At 37.4% G+C, this 19,312-nt stretch overlaps 1 protein-coding gene and 1 long non-coding RNA gene across 5 annotated transcripts; one reads left to right on the top strand and one right to left on the bottom strand.

Moving 5' to 3' along the window:
• Nucleotides 1-897: 897 nt before the first annotated feature.
• On the bottom strand, nucleotides 898-7,580 carry LOC131253166 (ABC transporter C family member 10-like). 2 transcript variants are annotated; one of them, XM_058254039.1, is made up of 5 exons: nucleotides 7,458-7,580; nucleotides 6,789-6,991; nucleotides 5,965-6,063; nucleotides 1,930-2,247; nucleotides 898-1,345 (listed from the first exon to the last, which is right to left on the bottom strand). In XM_058254039.1, the coding sequence occupies exons 4-5, from the start codon at nucleotides 2,143-2,145 to the stop codon at nucleotides 902-904; spliced, it is 660 nt and encodes a 219-aa protein (XP_058110022.1). In that variant the 5' UTR covers nucleotides 2,146-2,247; nucleotides 5,965-6,063; nucleotides 6,789-6,991; nucleotides 7,458-7,580; the 3' UTR covers nucleotides 898-901. The 2 variants fall into 2 exon arrangements, with proteins under 2 accessions (XP_058110022.1, XP_058110021.1); XM_058254038.1 differs by having other exon boundaries at nucleotides 6,789-7,028; nucleotides 7,458-7,571.
• A 4,077-nt stretch (nucleotides 7,581-11,657) lies between these two features.
• Nucleotides 11,658-17,081, top strand: LOC131253165 (uncharacterized). 3 transcript variants are annotated; one of them, XR_009174973.1, is made up of 10 exons: nucleotides 11,658-11,768; nucleotides 11,941-12,052; nucleotides 12,607-12,754; nucleotides 12,858-12,990; nucleotides 13,448-13,483; nucleotides 14,915-14,987; nucleotides 15,938-16,228; nucleotides 16,344-16,370; nucleotides 16,658-16,735; nucleotides 16,832-17,081. It is a non-coding gene; the product is annotated as an uncharacterized LOC131253165 (long non-coding RNA). The 3 variants fall into 3 exon arrangements; XR_009174972.1 differs by lacking the exon at nucleotides 15,938-16,228 and having other exon boundaries at nucleotides 11,672-11,768; nucleotides 16,658-17,081; XR_009174971.1 differs by lacking the exon at nucleotides 15,938-16,228 and having other exon boundaries at nucleotides 11,672-11,768; nucleotides 14,915-14,992; nucleotides 16,658-17,081.
• The last annotated feature ends 2,231 nt before the right edge of the window (nucleotides 17,082-19,312 follow it).

The raw sequence follows: 19,312 nt of genomic DNA, 5'->3' as shown, positions 1-19,312 counted from the left end.
GGGATACCAAGTAATGGGAGAGAAATTAGAAGCAAATTATAAGTAAAACTCCCTAAAATTCGTAACTTACTATAAATAGTAAATTTACTTTTTATAGTAAGTGTCTTAGTGGCTTAACGCATTTTTCATGTTGGACATAACTTCTAAAGCCCAACGGCACTACAAGAAAAGGGAGCTTTAGCCTCAATTCAAAACTGTGGCTGAAATGGTTAAAAACTGAGGCTAAAGCCTTTAGCCTCAGTTTTGCCTCAGTTATCCAAACTGAGGTTGAAACCCCCGTGGCTAAAGGCTTTAGCCTCAGTTTTAGCAACCGAGGCTAAAATGACTTTTAGCCTCAGTTCTTCAAGCAAAGCTAAGAGAACCTTTTTAGCTTCAGTTTTCTCGAAATGGGGCCAAATCAAAATTTTAGCCTCCATTGTTTTCAACTGAGACTAAATCCAAATTTTAGCTTCAATTGCCTCCAACTAAAACTAAATCTAATTTTAATCTCGGTTCTCAACAACCGAGGCTAAAGCCTTTAGCCATGGGAGTTGTAGTCTCAGTTTAGGTAACTGAGGCAAAACTGAGACTTAAGATGGATTTAGCCTTTGTTGACATCAACTGAGGCTAAATTCACTTTTTAACCTCAGTTCTCAACAACTGAGGCTAAATCATTTATTTTAACCCATCCATAAACCTGCGCATAGTCAGTCAGATCCACAACATTAGCTACAATATTTTAATGGGTTTTTCCTCTCAAATATAACCCAAGAAAACCCTGAAAGAGTCTTCAATTCTCAGTCAAATAGACTTGGAATCCCAATCCATAAAACATGAAAAAACAGAAAGAAAAGAAAAAGAAAGAAGAAAAACAGAGATTGGTTTTCTCCCTCGGTCCAAGAGACTTGAAATCTAAAAAACATTAGAGACTTCTATTTAAATGTAAGAGAAGAGGCATTTTCTTCCTGAGTTTGTGTGATTTGTTAGCAGCCATCCAAGAGTTTTGTGTAATCTGTCCAGCCACAAACATGAGATGGCATAGGCCTGCCAAGGAGAAATACAAGTAGCCTTTGCTCTGATTCAGATATTGTAAGTATGGCTTCAGACCTGTATCTCCAGTTTCTCTTTCCTCTTCTTTAATTAGCTGATCTACTGCTGGTGCATTATCTGTTTTCTGTTGTTTCACAGTAGACGCTTTCTTAATCTCTCTATTGGCAGTTTCACATCTCAAGGGAGAAACGACCTCAGGGAGCCTTTCAGAACCAACAGTGCATTTGTGTGCATTGACCAGGTCTTGAAATTCTCTACTTGTGTCCAGTAACTTGTGAAAAGAAGCAGCATGCAGGATCTCTCCATCTGACATTAACTGCCAACAACATTGAATTACTTCAAATTGTTTTCTTTAATTACAAACATCACCACATGATATTCTTGGGTAGATTAGCCAATCTAACCAAGAAAAAATGGTTTTGGAAAGAAAACATCAGAATCATCTGGGTTACCAAGTTAAACCATTAATTTTGTTCATTTAGTACCAGGAATATAACGTACGCACAAATCAATAAATTGATCAAGGTTGAAGAGCAAGTAAAAAAGATAACAACTTGAAAGAAGCGAGACAGAGAAACAGGCAAGAGACAGATTTACTAACCAAAATAAAGTCAAATTCTGGAAGGAAATTGACTTGATGAGTCACTAGTAAGACCGTCATACTCGACAGAGCTCCCCAAAACAAACAAGTCATTTTATGACGGCCACGTGGGGCTCGGTAATCCCTGTGAGGGTTTTTCCTGGTGATTTGTGGCCAAAGTAAGCAAAATAATCCTAAGTATTCACTAATTATTTTATTTATTTATTTATTTATTTGGGTTATTCAAGAATTCCACTTTGATGTAGAAAGCTAAAACAACAAATTTTGAAAAATCCCCTTATGTCCTATGCATGTGATACCTTCAGAGTGTCTGAAGCTAGATAGCTCGAGAACAAGGGGCTTGTTTGATCAATCTCTGTCATGGTTGGCTGTAGCTCTATCCCACTGCTAACTTCAGAACTTGAACTGATCAGTGTTGAATCATTACTTCCATTTAACATAGTTCTTGCTTGAGATGCACTTTCTTCAGAGGTTCTTAAGACATCTGTTGAGAATCTTGGAGTGAGGTCATCCATGGAAGAAGAAATGCTCCTCTTGGATTTGGATTCACCCTGAAGATAGATGGTTCTCTGTCCTAGATCATTTCTCTTGATGACCCGACATAAAGTGAAAATAACCTAAAGGGAAAAAAATAATAATAATAAAAATAAAAATAAAAAAATCAATGATCAACAGTATATAACAAGATAAGATTTGCAGAATCAAGATTGGGATGTTATTCCATTGAATGAAGTAGATGATTTTCCAACCATATATACCAAGAATCATCCAAATACAAAGGTGAGACATACCACAGGCAGCAATAGAGAATCTTGCCTAAAACATATATATTCACATGGTGTGGTTCACCTGAGTTCCGGAATGGCCTGCATTTCATGGGTCGCCTTCATCCTATACCTCTCACCAGATGAGAGGGCTAGATGGTATATTTACAACACGGTGGACCCCACATTCCATCTGGAAGTGTCTGTGGTCAGGATGCATTTGGGATCTAGGCCTAACATGAAGGGGCCCATCTAGTGGTAGGGATTCTGTAGTTCTTAGCATTTGGGTAATCCTCTTATAGCACCAGTGCCCATGGACGATAAGAAGTCGCTCCAGCAACCGGAACTGAATAATAGAGAAGTCACTAGGTGGTTGTTCTTGGCATTTTCATGGCCTTGGATTGATCTCAGCATGCAAAAGAGAGTCAGCTCTTCGATTGTTTTATGTGTCAAACACATAAATATGACTTGACCTGAAGAAAAAAAAAGGACCAATTATTCAATGATGGTGAACTACAAAAAACGAAGGGATCACAAAACTATGTTGGGTTGATTCTTGGGCACCTGATGGCCTATGCCGCATGTACTGTTAGAGGTGGAAATGGGCCAGGGCAAGGATATGCAGTTTAAAAAAACTACCAACAGTGCCAAAAGCAGGCATTAGTTTGGGGTTCCAACAGAGGCTAAAGAAGAAGTTACAATCACCAACTTCTCCACAAAGTGGTAATGGAGTGAATGATGATCAACCTGCTCTACAAAATGAACTCTATAGATGAACTTGACTTCAATTACATACTTCTATCTAAATTAGGAAAGGATGTAAACACCAGTCTATCTGAAATTTTTTGTAATCCATAAAACAGAGGCCACATTTGAATTCTGATATTGTAGTTTCAATTTCTCAGAAGAGAAAAGGCATCTCCTTGAGCATTTAGTTTGAAGTATGAATTTTTTTAGGGGTATTTAGTTTGAAGTTTGAATTTTTTTTTAGGGGTATTTAGTTTGAAATTTGAATATGCAAATTCACGAGTTACAGATTCATTCACCTTCAAAGAGCTATTGCTGTTTCCTCCAGTGACCAGTGTATCAAAGAAAGCTGCAAACATTTGAAAAACAAACCATGAGAAACAATGATTGATGGTAAGGTACATTCAACATGATGGAAGAAAAGAAACAGCCAAAGGAAAAGCATCTACGTGATGTTGTTTTTGCTCTCTTCTTGGTGTCAGGGACAATATTCAGCTTCTTTATGAGACCAAAAACTTCTCGGGAATTCTCCACCAATCAGTAAGATATGAACTTTAAATTGGTATTGCTTTCAGTTCACAAGATATCTAAAGAAGCACCCACGATTTAGATGGTTTAGTTTAAGTTAACCACATATGAGTCATGCTATTTGTTAATGCTCATGCATCTATTATCACACCCTGCCACACTATCAGTGTTTTTCTCTCACTGTAATCAGGCAACCAAACACGCTTGCATTTTAAGAGCAGCATTAACATGATAGCCCCCACCCACTTTGAAAAAGGTGGTGATTCATCCTCTTTACATGTAGCACTCACGTAAGGCTATCCAAAAAACCGTCAAAATTTTGGGGCACATTGTGAATGGACCATATGACGAAATTCCCACTAATCAACCAATCCTAACCATCCATTGATGGTTAAAAGTCAAACAGCGATTGGCTCAAATTCCAAAGGGCCAAATTGAAACATCAGTTGGGCCAGCAATTAGGACAGCCCGGATATGTGGTTACTTGTGTAACTTTAAACTCCAAACACAATTGGGCAAGCAATTGGACAGCTTGGATTGTCATATAACCGAGACGTGTATGTTGGAAGAGTTACCACCATTTTCTTAAAATTGTAATTAACTATCAAAGGAGTCTGCATACATGCCAGAGCTCACGAACATCTTGAAAATGGTAGTTTAGTGAGTCATCTTCCTCAAATGTGGCACTCATGCATGGCTATTTATCATTTCAAAAATCACATTAATAAATCAAAGATAATCATCTGTTGATGGTTATCAAATGGATGGTTAACAGTGAATGGTTCAAATTCCAAGGCAAAATCAAATGACTACTTTCATGTGGTTGGTGAAATTCTGTTTTATGCTCAAAGCACAATCAGTTAAGTTATTTGTATGATCTAGATTGTCATAGTGGAAGATCCTATCCTCCAATCAGAGTTCGGTGACACAATGCATTTACGTAGTGAAGTTGCTAACTGCATTATGGTGCATTGACTTTTGATAAAATGATTTTTCAGACATTGACATCCGACAAACATTACGAGAAAAAACAAAGAAACGGACACTTGTCTTCCAAACAGTATCTTCTGATAAAATGAGTTTTGATGAACTGCAGTTTCGCGTAACGCGATTTTCAGAACTAATTTCTGGTTTGTCATCCAAACGAGATCTAAGAATTAACTTCTACAGAAAAGTGCAAGCAGCAAGTACATACCACACCCTTAAGTACAATATCCGTTTCAGTGTCCTTGTTGTGATAAACAACTCCAGGACAGTCGATAAAAAAGATACGCTTCGTTAATGTTCTGTACTGCCACACCTTGGTCTCACCTGCAATGGGAGCCACTTTCCAGACCTTAAAAAATAGAAGGCAAAACAACAACTCTGTCAAATTGGACACTAAATAAACAAGCAGCATTATCTAAATCATGATATGATATACTTCACATAAATAATATAAGAAAAATCTGACAATGAGTATAAAATAAGAAGAGGAACTATATGAACCTCAATGATATGGCCCAAGGACAGGGCCTTAGGAACAATTGGCGAAGTAAGAACTGTAAAGGGGACCACAAATAGCTAGGAAAAAGGTTATGATGATGATTATGATAGAAAGCTTGACTGAGTTAAATGGAAGTTTCTTTTGTCAGCAAGAAACAGTGCAGGTGGGCCCAACTTTCCATGACTCAGGCCATTTCATCTTGTGGAACATATTGTGAATGGGGTGTGCCCCAAAAAATCTCCCCAATTGGAAAAACTTTCCTATATGATCAGTGGAATTGTTTCCCCATTGAAAGTGAGCCATAGTTAAACTGTCTTTGCAGCCCATCAATGGGAAAAAAAAGTTTAGAATTGCAAGGAAAAGGAGATTTTTGTACATTAGCTTGCACGATGGCCAACCAGATGAGCAATCTAAATTACAGAAAGGTGCACCTATATCGCTATTGTGCCGAACAATATGGTCACTTTGTTCAGTCAACATCAGATAATACCTCACACATATTGTAAGCTATGAAAACATAAATATGGAACAACATACATCCAAAATCACCCCATTAATACTAGACAGTAACTAATCCCTCCATTATAAGTTTCAAGAAATCCTTAAAACTATAGAATTGCTAAGAGAAGCAGTACTCACTCATAAGAACACTTAAGAGCATCAAAAGACTCTAGGCCAATGAGATTGCAATTCTCAATCAATAAAAACAGGACACCTAAGCACTGCTACTCTATTTCATATGAATCCTTGTAACATCCCATGATTAATGTGCATAACATGCAAACAATCTACATATCAAGAAGCCTCACAGAAAGAGGGAGCTCTGCCTTTAGCAACTTGGTAGCATAGTTTAAGATATCCTCCCTTGAGCAAATATACCTTTACAAAGAAATGGCTCTAGTCTGAACCTGCAAACTGTATATTTAAGTAAATTTGTCAGTAAAAAATCAAATACTAAGCCATTGTTAAAACAGGGTTAGAAGCACTACTAAGAGGAGCTGTAATTTAAACCGTTCACAAGGGTTTGTAATGAATAGAAACAGTGCAATTCAATAGAATCATTTCACAAAATCTGTAATTTAAAAGAATTCTGTAGTACAAAATGGCACTAGTGTGTAACCAAAAGTAGAAAGGGAAGGGTGCTGCTAGCAGCCAGAGTGGTGATTTCTTTATACCTTAATAATAATATTATTATTGTTGTTGTTGTTGTTGTTGTTGTTGTTGTTTATCTTGGTAAGTTGCAGTTGATAGTAGGACAACAAACAAATTAGAAATATCTTCTAGTGTATACTCTCATGTTAACTAGCAAATAAGTTAAGTAGCCATCATTACGTTTTAAAGGTTTCTGGGTTACATGACAACTAATATCAATTTTCTCTAATCATGAGATGATGAAGAAGTCAGATGAGCTGCATTCACTTACCATGATTTAATGCTAGATGCAGCATTTTGTGAAATGAAAAGGCACAATCATAGGAGGAAATAACAAAAGAAAACCCATTCACAAAAAACTAGTACAACTCAACCATTTATTGTAAACATGCAAAATAAAATAACACAGAAATTTAAATATTTCTAGATTATTGCAGATAGCAAGGACTCAGAAGCAAACAATTCCTTCAAATTCGGTTACCTTCAACTCGTCTTGGGCCTTCTCCCCAGTCCAAAACTTTGGTTCCTCCAACGTTACCTCCAAATGCAGGACGAGAATGTAAATTGCTCAAGGCAGAAGTTGCAATCACTCCAATCGCATCAGATCAAAGATCTAGACCTCGAAAGAGGAGATCTGAGCCGCTGATGCGTGCAAAAGCTTTCTTTCGAGTAAAATCCCTAGATCTGAAAGAACACAGCAAAAAACAGGAGATATCTCCCACTTAAAAAATCGACGATCAGAACCTCAGAAAATCGTAGATCTCTTCTAAAATCGAAATGTCTCGACCAGGAAAAAAAAAACAGAAGCACAGATCGATTAATATCCCTTCCGATAAGGTAAACACAGCTTCTATATCATCGATCAAAGATCTAGGCAGCGGAAATCACAGATCTTCACAACCAAGAGCTTCCGCAGCTGAATCTGCTTCTATTTCAACCGTTTGAAGATTCTGAGTTCAGAAGACACGTATTTTCGCATCTACGAGCTTTCCGTGTATGAATCTCTCGATTAAAGATCGGAAATCGTCAGAAAAATGGAAGGAGAGATCGAGAGAAAAGGGGCAGAGACTAGGGTTTTAGTTCTTTTTCGCGAAATCTGAGATCGAGAGAAAAGGAGCAGAAGGAGCGAAATGAAAAGAATCGAGCTTACCTTGAACTGATTTGGATCTGGATCTGAATGATAAGGAGGTCTTCTAGCAGCTCTGCTTCTTACAATCGAGAGAGAGAGAGAGAGAGAGAGAGAGAGAGAATGGATCGAGGGCGTGGATCGAAGCAGAGAAGAGAGAATGAGGTAAGGTTGTGGGCCATTGTTTTATCATTTATATGGTTGCTATGGTCAGCTAATTAATTGAGAAATGCCAGTGTATGATCTCTAAAAAGCAGGCCGGTATATCATCAGTGCCCCACATTACAAGGATAAATCACTACCATTTTCAAAATGGCGTTCAACTATCACAACGGTTCAGCTCTCGACAAAATTAGATCATGAAAATGATTTTTGGACCATGACCCAATGTATGGTACTTACCATAACCTCAAGCTGTGATATGGCCCACCTGAGCTGTGGATAGGAGTGATTATTGAGATGTACGGTCAAAATGAGGATAGACATCAATGCACGGTTTGGATTCCACGTGCATATCATCAGTTGGTCCAACACAACTTGAGAGTATATTGATTACCATACATCCTAACGCATGTGACCATTCCCTCCAGGTGGGGTCCATGGTTTGAGCTGTCTGGATCATGCTGACATGATTATTACTCCTGAGTTACTCATTTTTAATTTTTTAATTAAAAATAAAAATTTAATGTCAGCCCATGTTTAGAAGACCATGTACTCGGGTTCATGTGGGTTGTCAGTTCTATGGGGGCCACTAGACAAGAAGATCCAAGGCACTGATCTTGGGACATTTTAAAGTTGAGCGTGGACTGTTGTTGCCTCTTTGTACGCCACAGGTGGAATGGTTAATGGGGTGAATTTATTATGACCCCGGCGGGAGGCCCACCTCGATGTATGCCTTGTATATCTAGCTCATCCATCCGTTCTTCCAGCTCATTTTAGCATTGGAGCCTAAAAATGAAGCAGATGCAAATATCAGGTGGACCACGCCACAGAAAATGGTGGGGTCCACTTGAGCTTTAGATTTACCTGATTTTTTGACTCATGCTCTAAAATAATCTCGAGATAAATAGGTGGACGGTGTGGATATAGCCCACACATCATGGTGGGACCTACACTACTTGCTAACATTGAATGAAATTGGCACGGGACCCAATGCAATTCCATTTAATGTAATTCCAAGCTTTTCCATTCTTCCCAAACATGGAGTGGAATTGGCATAGAACCAGATGAATCCCATCCCACCTAATCCCTTCTAATCCCACCGCCCAAACAGGGCCTTGGAAGTTCACGTTCATTCAAAGATTGTTTCCTCTACTGTGGTCTACCTATGATGCATTTTCCTTTACACTTAGTCAGGCCCTATAAAATTAAAATCCCTTCCATACAAACAGGATGGATCTCGCTCATGCCAATCCGGTGAGCCCTAAATAATGCACTTCAGATCTCCTTGTGGGGCCAATTAACAATAAATAAGCCGTTTGCCTTTTCTTCTAAGTCATTTAGTTTAGTTGTTTCGGTGTAAGGAGAGTCCACTTTCAACAACCATTGGAGATAGTTATACAAAGAGACCATAATCTTCGGCAACTCTCCAACGACTCTCCAGCTATTCTCTGGTTTATGTATTTTTCGACATAAGGATATGTTATTCATAATGTTCTATGAAGTTGATCGATGTTGTACATCTCGCAGTGCCAACCCCTTTGAGGAAGATATGGCTCATAAGTGGTCATTGTGAGTCACACTTCTGATACAGTACCCACGGCTGGGGAGATGTCACCCAGCTATGAGCCATCCAGTTGTGAGCCACCCAGCTGTACATGTCCATGATTTTCCTCGCCGATTGTTCCTCCTTGCTGTTTTTATTCCAGAATCCCTTCCATCTGTCATTGCTTTTTCTCTTTTCTTCTTGTGATGTTGCAAGCACGCAAACGTTTGGCAGAAAGGCCCATTCATGATCTTTTGATACTTGCTGACCTTTGTGTTATAGGTTTACGAGAATTGCTCCACATGATTCTATTTCTCCATGTTTATATGCGTTTTTGAACTATGCGTTTGATCAATAAGCTCATTGACTCAAGGCGTTTGAATTCATTTCTATGGATATTTTTTCCCTTTTTCATGGAGATTTGCAGATCTAGAGATAGGGTCTGCATTTCGGAAGATTAGAATGAGAAAATGGTTTGTTTTTTTTTTTCATTTGAATTTGCATTCTCCATACGCATACAGAGCCCTACACATCTGCACGTGGGCACATGCATGCGAGGTCCGGATTCTGCATCCAACTGATTAGATCGTATTCCAGGGCCCACGATTCTACCCTGAAAATTAGGTTGTTTTGCTCCTAGGCATGGAATGTCTACAAAAAGGCTTTTAAGGAGTGAAAGAGCCTACATTTTTTGGCTAGGAGATATAATCAGGGTACTTGATGTTTTCTGGATCTATGGTTGTCTCTGTTTTTCCTTTTCACCCCTCTTTTTTGTTACTTTATTTATTTATTTTTTAAAAAAACTTGTATTGTTTTTATTGATTTTGTTTTCTTTTTTTTGCATAAAAGAGCAATACTTGCTATAGTGCTATAATATTGAAATAAATTTACAAGAATGTTATGATAAATCGAGGCAGGTTGGCCTTCACATTTGATCAACCAAATCTGCCCACACTGCAAACAGGGCTCATTTGTACAAATCCTCTGCAAGATCTTTCGCATGAACTATTCAACCAAACCCACTTCCCACCATAATGGACTTTTCACAATTACACAATTACTGCCATCAGCCTCAGCATAAAGAGTGATTCATAATGGACAGTATTAGAAATATTACTCAGAAAAATATTATTTAACTTCCACAGGTCATACATTCTTCTTGATTTTCCAAGGAGTAAACCACCAGGGCCCTTTTGGCTTCAAGATCATCATCCATTGCCTTAGCCTTTTCCTTGAGAACAGAGTTATCCACATTGAATTTTATTGCGTCTCCTGCAGCCCATGTTCGCAGATAATACATCCCACTTTGTTAATGGTCTCACTTAACATCAATAAGATTTGTTATGGCCCACCCATTGTTTGATCATCATATAACCTTACATAACGATGTTATGGCCCACCCATTGTGTGATAACTCAAGCTGATAAAGAAGGAACTGAACAATGTGGAACTGGGCCCCTTATCTGCTGCTATGACCTTTAAAATTATTTCGAACACAACTTGAAATGCATGGAATTGCAACTTGGGCTTCTTAGAATGGTGTCATGGCCAGTTTGGAAATTCATTCTTTATTTATCTCAATACAATATAATTGAGCATCCAAATGCGCCACTGTGGCTACAAATCCATCTGCATCAGATACTTGTGAGTTTGGGTGTGAAAACATCTGCTTCAAATACTTGTACTATTCAAGATTTTAAGGGGATTAGAGAATCTGCATTTGGCTCTTGGTTTGTTTAACCTGCATTCTTTTTTGTTCTTCACAGCATGAAATAGCCTAAATGGGTTAATTAGTTTTGCAAATTAAGCATTTCTTGGAAGATGTACAAATAGATGGTTAAGATAAAAAAAAATGCAAAAGCAGTCCATTGACATTTAAAAGGGTCCAAATTTTAAAGTATTGTGATCTTCCACACTCTGTGAGCATTTTAAGCTTCTCCTTTCCATTCTGGGTCCAACTATATGAGCTTTCATTGGTACATTTTGGGTACTCTTTGCTATTTTTTCCTTGTGAAATATTGGTTCATCTCTGTTTAATCTTATTGCATCAGTACATAGTTGGGTACACACACACACACACACACACACACACACAAACACACACAACTACATTGAATTCTTGTACAAGTGGCTTCTCCATGCATGGATATGACTCTGACGAGGATTTTCAATCATTTCTGTGTCAAATGTTTGTGCTTATGGGAAGGTTTTAAAAATTGTTCGATACAACACAATTTGGTTAGGTCCGAGTTTTATCAGTTTTGGCTTTGGGTGAGTGCTGTTGTTTTTTTCTTTTTTTTTCTCCTTTTGTGAGCACTCTTATGTTTTCATATTTTGCAGATGTGGTTTATTATTCAAGCGACACTTCTTTCAGATTTTCCCCTCAGAATGATGCATTCACTTTTCTTTAATGCTTATTGGTTTATCATGATTTCGAGTTGAGAGTGGTTATTTGTGGATCCGAATTTTTACTTACATTTCTCCACAACTGTCCTTGCCACAACTGACATGTTTGTTTGTTTGTTTGTTTTTTTTTTTTTCGTCATTGTAGATTCTTTTCAAGTATCCTCCTAGGAAGAGCTTTGCCGTAAATGAGATGTTTGGTTTCGATCTGTTCAGACCAGGCAAAGGTAAATTGGCTTTGGGTTTTCTGATTTCTGTACCATTAAAAAGAAAGAAAAAAAAAAGATACATGCACAGATTATGAGTATATTAATGTGTATTTCGTATTGGATTGTACTTGCCTGTAAACAATACCTTTCGAAATGTAGCATATCACATATGGGCGCTCTGTTTTTGTAGCTAGATTGAGGAAATCAATCAACAGCAAGCAGAAGTACTAGATGCCCAACTGATGGTTGAGCAGCTTCAACAACAATATCAGTTGCTCATGCCCCAAAATGAGATGTTGAAGGTGTGGGAACTTCCATTTGGTAGAGTTTTAGGACAGCTTTTTATTTCATCAATAGAAACTCTCACAAAAATCAAAACGACATCTCTCTCTCTCTCTCTCTCTCTCTCTCTCTCTCTCTCTAGAAATTGCATTTTTCTTCATTCCTTGCATCAAATTACCAAATCTTGTTAATTCAAAACCATCCAAATAATTCAAAACCAGCAATTTTCTGTTTGACAAGCTCTGAAATGGGAATCTTGAGAATTCGTTTTTTATAAATTCAGCACAAGTGCATGTAGGTGTTTCAAATTCTAAAAAAGGTAGAAATTTGCAGGTATGGAATGATGGCATGTTTCTTTGGTACTAGGAATCATTAATAAGCTGCTGCTTGATATTCTCAACATGTAGGCGTTGATATAACTGGTTCCATCTTTAGAGCATATTGCATTTCTTAGGATAAGGATAGTGTAGATTAATATGAATCGCTTGTAAGTTCCACTGCTCTAAATTAATGCTTTTTTGAAGATCTATCTTGAAGTAGTAAGCATAATGGTAAATTATTATAAATTTTCTAGTTGGTTGCATTATGCTGAGCGGATTCTTATTGGGTTGGAAAAGGTGATTCGAACAGTTTCTTCTGAAACGGTCAAGCAATTTTATAATATATGGTACTATTTACACAATATGGCTGTGGTCGCTGTTGGAGATTTTACTGATACACAGGTTTGAATTGGTCAGATTCAGATTTCCCTCTTAAAATGATAAATACTTTTTTAATTCTCAGCTTTGTGATGTCTTTCTAAGCAGTCCAGTTGTTTTCTTGCAGTGTAGTTGAATTGACAAGGACTCGCTTTGGGGGAAAAGTTTCAATCTCCACCCCGCCACTTATACCAGAATTTCCTGTTCCATCTCATGGTGAACCACGCTTTTCATGTTTTGTTGAATCTGAAGCTGGTGGGGTCAGTACTCTGAAGATCTCTGTGTATTTATTTACTGATGGAATACTGTGTTTTCCAGCCATTCTTGAATGGTAGCGACTCATCTGCTGTATACTGGGCATACATGTGCATCAATTAAGACCTAGACTCTAGCACATGATTATCCATACTCGCAATGGGGCCCATGATTCAGACGATCTGGATTGATAAAAATGTCTGCCATGTGTAGCGCGGATTAGTCAACATTTAAAAGATGGTGGTAATCACACAGTAGTTTAGACTCTAGCACATCTATTTATGCATGCGCAAGTCAATACAGAGACCCAAACATTTGTAATGCATACAGAGACATGCATGCATGGAGGCCTAATTGTATTCTTGTTTGTGAACAGGAATACTCTAATTGTATTCTTCATAGTTGTTATTCCTGCACAAAAATTAAAGGTTTTTTTTTTTTTAATATATATGTTTTCCACAGGTACAAATTGAAAGATCCATTGATTTAAGATCCTAGGTAAGAAGCACTTTTGGTTTTATTATTCGTGGTTGCTGATTTTCTATGTATAACATTTCATAGTAAGCAATGTGATTGCTTGACATCTAGAGTTGTTTTGACAAGGGTTTTTGGGATTTGGATTCTTATGGGAATTGGGTTTTCTTCTTTTAATAGATGGATTTCTTGTTCTCAACCAGCTTCTACAAGCGTGCAGCAACTTGTGTACAGTTGCACTAGCATGGTATGTCTTGCCACTTCTACAAGTGTATGGCAACTTGCAGATTGTATGCTCGAAGGCCATTTTTACTTGATTTATACCAAAACCAAATTGCAAGCATCGACAGAGAACGTAAGAAACAGTTACGAATGAATTTAGCAAACTTATAGCAGAATTATTTTATACAGAGATTACCTTAATCCACTTCATTCATTTATTGCATTTTTTTTTTTAATTTAAAAAATCAGCGATAAATTTGTTGCATTTTGAATCTGTTGTACCTAATAAAATAAAAAATAATAAAAGAAGTGTGATGAATATGTAATGTGAAGTGCTTATCATTTTGAATCTGCAATGTTGGAACAATTGTGATGCTTATTTTTGGTTCTTGAATGGCCTATCTACAAATAGCTTTCTCATATTTTATACTGAGAAATTGTAAGCACTTCACATTGTTTATGCCAATATAGACGTGCAAAGCCTGAACCATTCATTATGGGGGTCCACTGTGAACATGTCATAACCTGAAGTCTGGCAGATACATTTACCATGTGGACTACATGTGTATGAGTAAATTACCAGCAATCTATACTTGAAGGATGTGTGGCTGACTTGATGAACACCAGCTTGTTTTGGCAAGGCATTTTCATGTGGTACCACTTGATGAATGACATGGATCATGCATGTATTCAATATGCAAATCTGCTGGTGTATTTCAATTGGTGGGGCCCACTGCGAATTTGTCCAAGCCTGGATGCCACACATGTTTTTCATTCTCTGTGTAACCATCATCTGGACCCACTATCAACATGCTCCAGTCCAAAAATTAAGCTGGACAAATCATCAACCGGACCACTGGCATACTTATATTGTTGTTCTTTCTTGTACATTTTTCTCATACACATGCATACCACCTGATTAGCGGACCATCCTGGTTTGGGTTAGGGCATTCTCATGATTGGCCCCACCAGATGAATATCCCAAATCTTTTGCTTGTCTATTGGAATGTGGGTCACAAATCTAGAGCAATTCCCTTTGAATCCCTATAAGAAAATAGGGAATACTACTTGTTTCATAAGGCTTAGCGAGGCAAAGGTATTTTTAAAAAAAGCAGGAGTTAATTTTGATATACATGTGTATGAGAACGTATGTGTATGTATGTATATTTTATTTTGTTGCAACTTGGTTATAAGTTATGGAGAAAAGCATCTAATGGGCTTTCTCTATTGCAGTGACTATTTGTTCAAGCTCTTGCGTATTGGAGATTCTGGTGTTGGCAAATCACGTCTTCTTTTGAGATTTGTGGTAAGGTCTCTAAGGATACTCTTCTTTGCTCCTACCCTTTTGATTCTAAAGAACAAAGGTTAATTGTTTTTATAATCTTTAGGCATCTGGTGTGTTATTCCATACATATACATACTCCAACATGCAACAATTGTAATCAGCGTCTTGTACAATAATTGGATACTAGTAGTAAGAGCTATGCTTATTCACAGATGCATTGGCAGCTTTGCATTCATATGTGATAAAAGCTGTTCATTCTATTCCCTTAATAATCTGTTGTCTTTTTGGTGCTTTCCTGTTCAAGCTTAATTTCAAAGTAAGAAGTTGTAACCTCGAACTTCAATTCTCAGAACATTAGGAACTCCACCTTGCTCGCTTTACATTTTTTTCTTCATGATGACACTATGCTGAACAATTCTTTAACTGAATAAAAAATTACATATTGTGGCGACACAAGATTGGATAATAAAACCGTATTTTTAGGAATGAATGGCACCATACACTTTGTTACTATACATCATATACTACATCCTTGGTTTTCTTTATACCATTGGATCTGGTTATAGCAAATACTTGATACTTGATAGTTTACTTTAGCATGTATGGTAATCGAGGCCTGACTAAATTATTGAACCAAACTCAAGTTAAATAGTGTTTCTAATAATCTTGGATTCAGCTATGTTTTATTTATAGTTATACAAGATAGCTAAATATATGATGTGATGGTTCTATTGTTTGAAGTAATTTATTGTGTTTAGAAGTGATTGTATTTTCCATGGGTGGAACAGACCCATCCCATCCATGCTTCACTCAACTGAGCATCTCTGCTTATGGGCCTCATGGGATTATGCATAGTGAACGAACATGAGTTGAACTGGCCAATTGGCGGTACTTAATACAATATAAATCAGGTGTGTTCACCTGGAGGTCTTGTTTATCTCATATGTTTGCCATGTCCACACACGTGGAAGCCTGCGGAGGGGCTGGGGCTGACAATATACATCAACTCCCAAGGTGGATGAGTGCAAGTCTGCACATGGGTGGAATTTCCTGACAATATACCACAGCTTATGGTTGGGCCCTGGCCCATCTGAGATAGCACCCATCTCCAAGATCATCTGAAACCATTGTCTCCTGATATGTGCCAATTGACTGGCCTATGGTACTTATAAGTGGATACTAATGGAACCTGCATCAATGGTTGTCTGGTACTTATTAAGTGGATACTAATGATATTCTATTTCAGCCTGCCACCACTAATGGTTAAGCAACAAGACTCTCTGCTAAAATTTTCCCTTTACATTTGGTTTGTCATGTTGAGTTGTGCTTCCATTCTATGGATTTCTCCTCATGGTGTTCATTTCCTCATGCTTGCAGATAGGATCCACAGCAAAATGGGTGAAGGTTAGTTTCTGCAACTAACATAATCTGAAAACCTCCCCTTGTCTACTTGCATGGTACTTTCAGCAGTGTGTGCCTTTAGAAGCACAGCTTGTAACCAGTTTGGCTGCCTGATTGGCCGTTCCAAATGCAAGATCATGCATCTGGAGAATGCTGTGCCCCCGATTATGTTTACAGTGAATCCAATTGAGTCCTTGAGTTTCTTTTCCTCAGCAAATTAGTGTTTGAAAGCAGTCCTATTAATGGTCGTTATTTGGTTTACTGATCTTTTTTTTTTTTTCTCTTAACAGGCTGGTGAGTTGGCCGAAAATGTTTCAAAAATGATTGATTCTCATTTTGCAGAGAAGATTGATATGTCAGAAGTGCAGGTAATTAACCATCTCATAATGGGAGGATCGCCACCTCATGTTGGTTTGCACAAGTTCTTCAATTCACGTGCATGAAATTTCTATGTAATTCTGCAGGATAAGTTCTTAGTGGTGATCACAAAAGCATTGATTCCATTAGTACATGGGCTATAAACTAAATTTGATACTGAAATGGTTGCAATGACACGTGTTCCATGGGGTACTCTTAAAAGTGTTGGTGACCAATCAGAGTACGGCTCCACTCTCCTATTTTGTGTGATGCATCATTTGAGGATCAAATGAAAGAAATGTCATTCTTTTTGTTTGAACCAGCGGTGGTACATATGGATGCCATCTTTCAATAGTATATGCTAGTTAGTCTTCCGTTTCTTGTGTAGACTTGCCTTTTCAAATAGGTTGGTTGGTCTGGGGCTTTGGAGAAATGGGTATAGCTAGTTTTAGGTTAGTGGTTGGTTTGGGGCTTTGGAGAAATGGGTATAGCTAGTTTTGGAAGTGTAGACGGCCCGCCTGACGGCTAAAAGCTGTTGGAGAAGGCCAATGCCGACGGTTTTTAGCCGGCGGCTATCCTGTTTTTTTGGGTAGTGACACGCCGGTGAATCTTCATAGTTATGGGATGCGGGACGAGTCGAGTTTCCTAAAAAGTACATTCCACATTGTGATGATCACTATGTATAATGAGCCGCATACACTTTGCTAGACATGCATTCATATATATATTGGTTGCACATACAGATACCTCTCATAGTGGTGGAGTACAAGACATATCAGAACCCTGACAATGCTTTTATGAATCTTTTGAATTATTGTTAATCTTAAAGGATAACCATCATTATGAGTAGAGCGTTGACCATTTTCAACCGTACAGATGATGCAAGTGATGTATAGATTGAAAACCTAAAGAACCATCCCTCCATGAAAGATTTCACTAAATGAATAAGACGATAGTTTTACGACTTAATTTTATTTATATTTCCGCTGCGAACTCGATAATGTAATAAGCTCCCATTAAGAGAAAATTTGATAATTTATTGAATTCTTTTAATCTAATGAAATAATAAATATAGTCAATTTTATTCTCGTGAATGGTTACCTTCATAAATGTAGCTAGATGAGAATGGAAAAAAAAATATGGTGCAATTTTTAAATCATACAATTCATTCAATTATTAACACCCGATTTTCTCATGCCCAAATATTAACTCTGGCTGTGAAAATTTGAGATGTTACAAATAGGCATATAACCTAAGGTTGACCTAGGCGCATTGATGCACTTCGTATCTTGAGTACTCTTAGATGCACAAACCCTTGAATAACTGATGTCAATCATCTATCAAGTTCCACAGGCATTTCATTGTCTATTTGCTAAAATAATGGCTATATTTCTTCTTGCAGTGGCTATGAATGACACACAAGTTCTTTTATTTCTTTGGCTTGTTATTCTCGTCATTAGTTCTGATGTTCATAATTGGTTTTGGAATAACTTATGGTCACTCTAATAATATGACCTTTAACTCTTTTTCCTTGAACATATCCAGTCTCTTTAACTTCTAAATAATCTAGGATGTCAAACATTTCAATTTGGGAGTATTGTTGAGAATCCTCTATCCATGGTAAGGCTCTCCATAAAAATAAAATAAATATAAAAAATTGGGTCTTTTAAAATTAAGACTAGCTATAGGTTGGGCCTGGACCTAGAAAAATCAACAATTTGAAACATTTTGGGAAGTATGTTTAGTTATCCTCTAGCCATGATAAGGCCCACAATCAAACATTTTGGGCCATTGAAAATTAGAGGTAGCAATGCGTTGATCAGACCAGTCCTAGAAAAACCAAAATTTTGAATATGACCAGCCTGACCATTCAAAATCCTAACCTAAACTAACCTTTGATCTGACCATTGCCATTGCATGCTATTGAAAATAACGCCAAACCAAGATTTAAAGTAATCTAAATCTGGTAAATCACACCATATGTATCAATATCACCCACAAACAATATAGCCCGAAACAGCTTGATATTATGAGAGAGAATACCTAGAACACCTATTTAGAATCTGATTCAACTGCTAGAGCACAAATGCATGCTATTGCACATGTATGGATATTTTCTAGCAAACCTTAGAAGAGAAAAGGAAAAAATAAATATAAGTATTATGAGTGAGACTAGTCAATTTTCGTTGACCAATAGGGCTGCTAGAAGGGATGATCAGATGACTTCACCCGACATTCATGGATTTTTAGACGATGACTCAAAACCATTGATTTCTTAGTTGAATGTAAATCACTAAAATGTTCTATCAAAATTCCATTTACTGATGGTTGGGACATCCGGAATTTATTAGGATGAGATCCAAGATTTTATCATATGCGTGGTCACAACTTTTGAGATCCATTTCACTCACTGTTAAGTGTTTTGTAAAACAAGCAATTCTCTATTGCTTTTGTGCGGGGTGGCCTGCTTGAATGTGGAACGGCTTGATTTTTAAGATCCAATCTCATAAATAATTTCATCAACTGATTAAAAATCTGGGAATTTCTTCTCAGGTTGCTTTCCAAGATTTGCAAATGCCCTGCCCAAA

The sequence above is a fragment of the Magnolia sinica genome, chromosome 8 (genome assembly GCF_029962835.1).
Source record: "Magnolia sinica isolate HGM2019 chromosome 8, MsV1, whole genome shotgun sequence".
Lineage (NCBI taxonomy): Eukaryota > Viridiplantae > Streptophyta > Magnoliopsida > Magnoliales > Magnoliaceae > Magnolia > Magnolia sinica.
The sequence above is the reverse complement of the archived record's forward strand: the minus strand, read 5'-3'. Positions and strand labels throughout refer to the sequence as shown.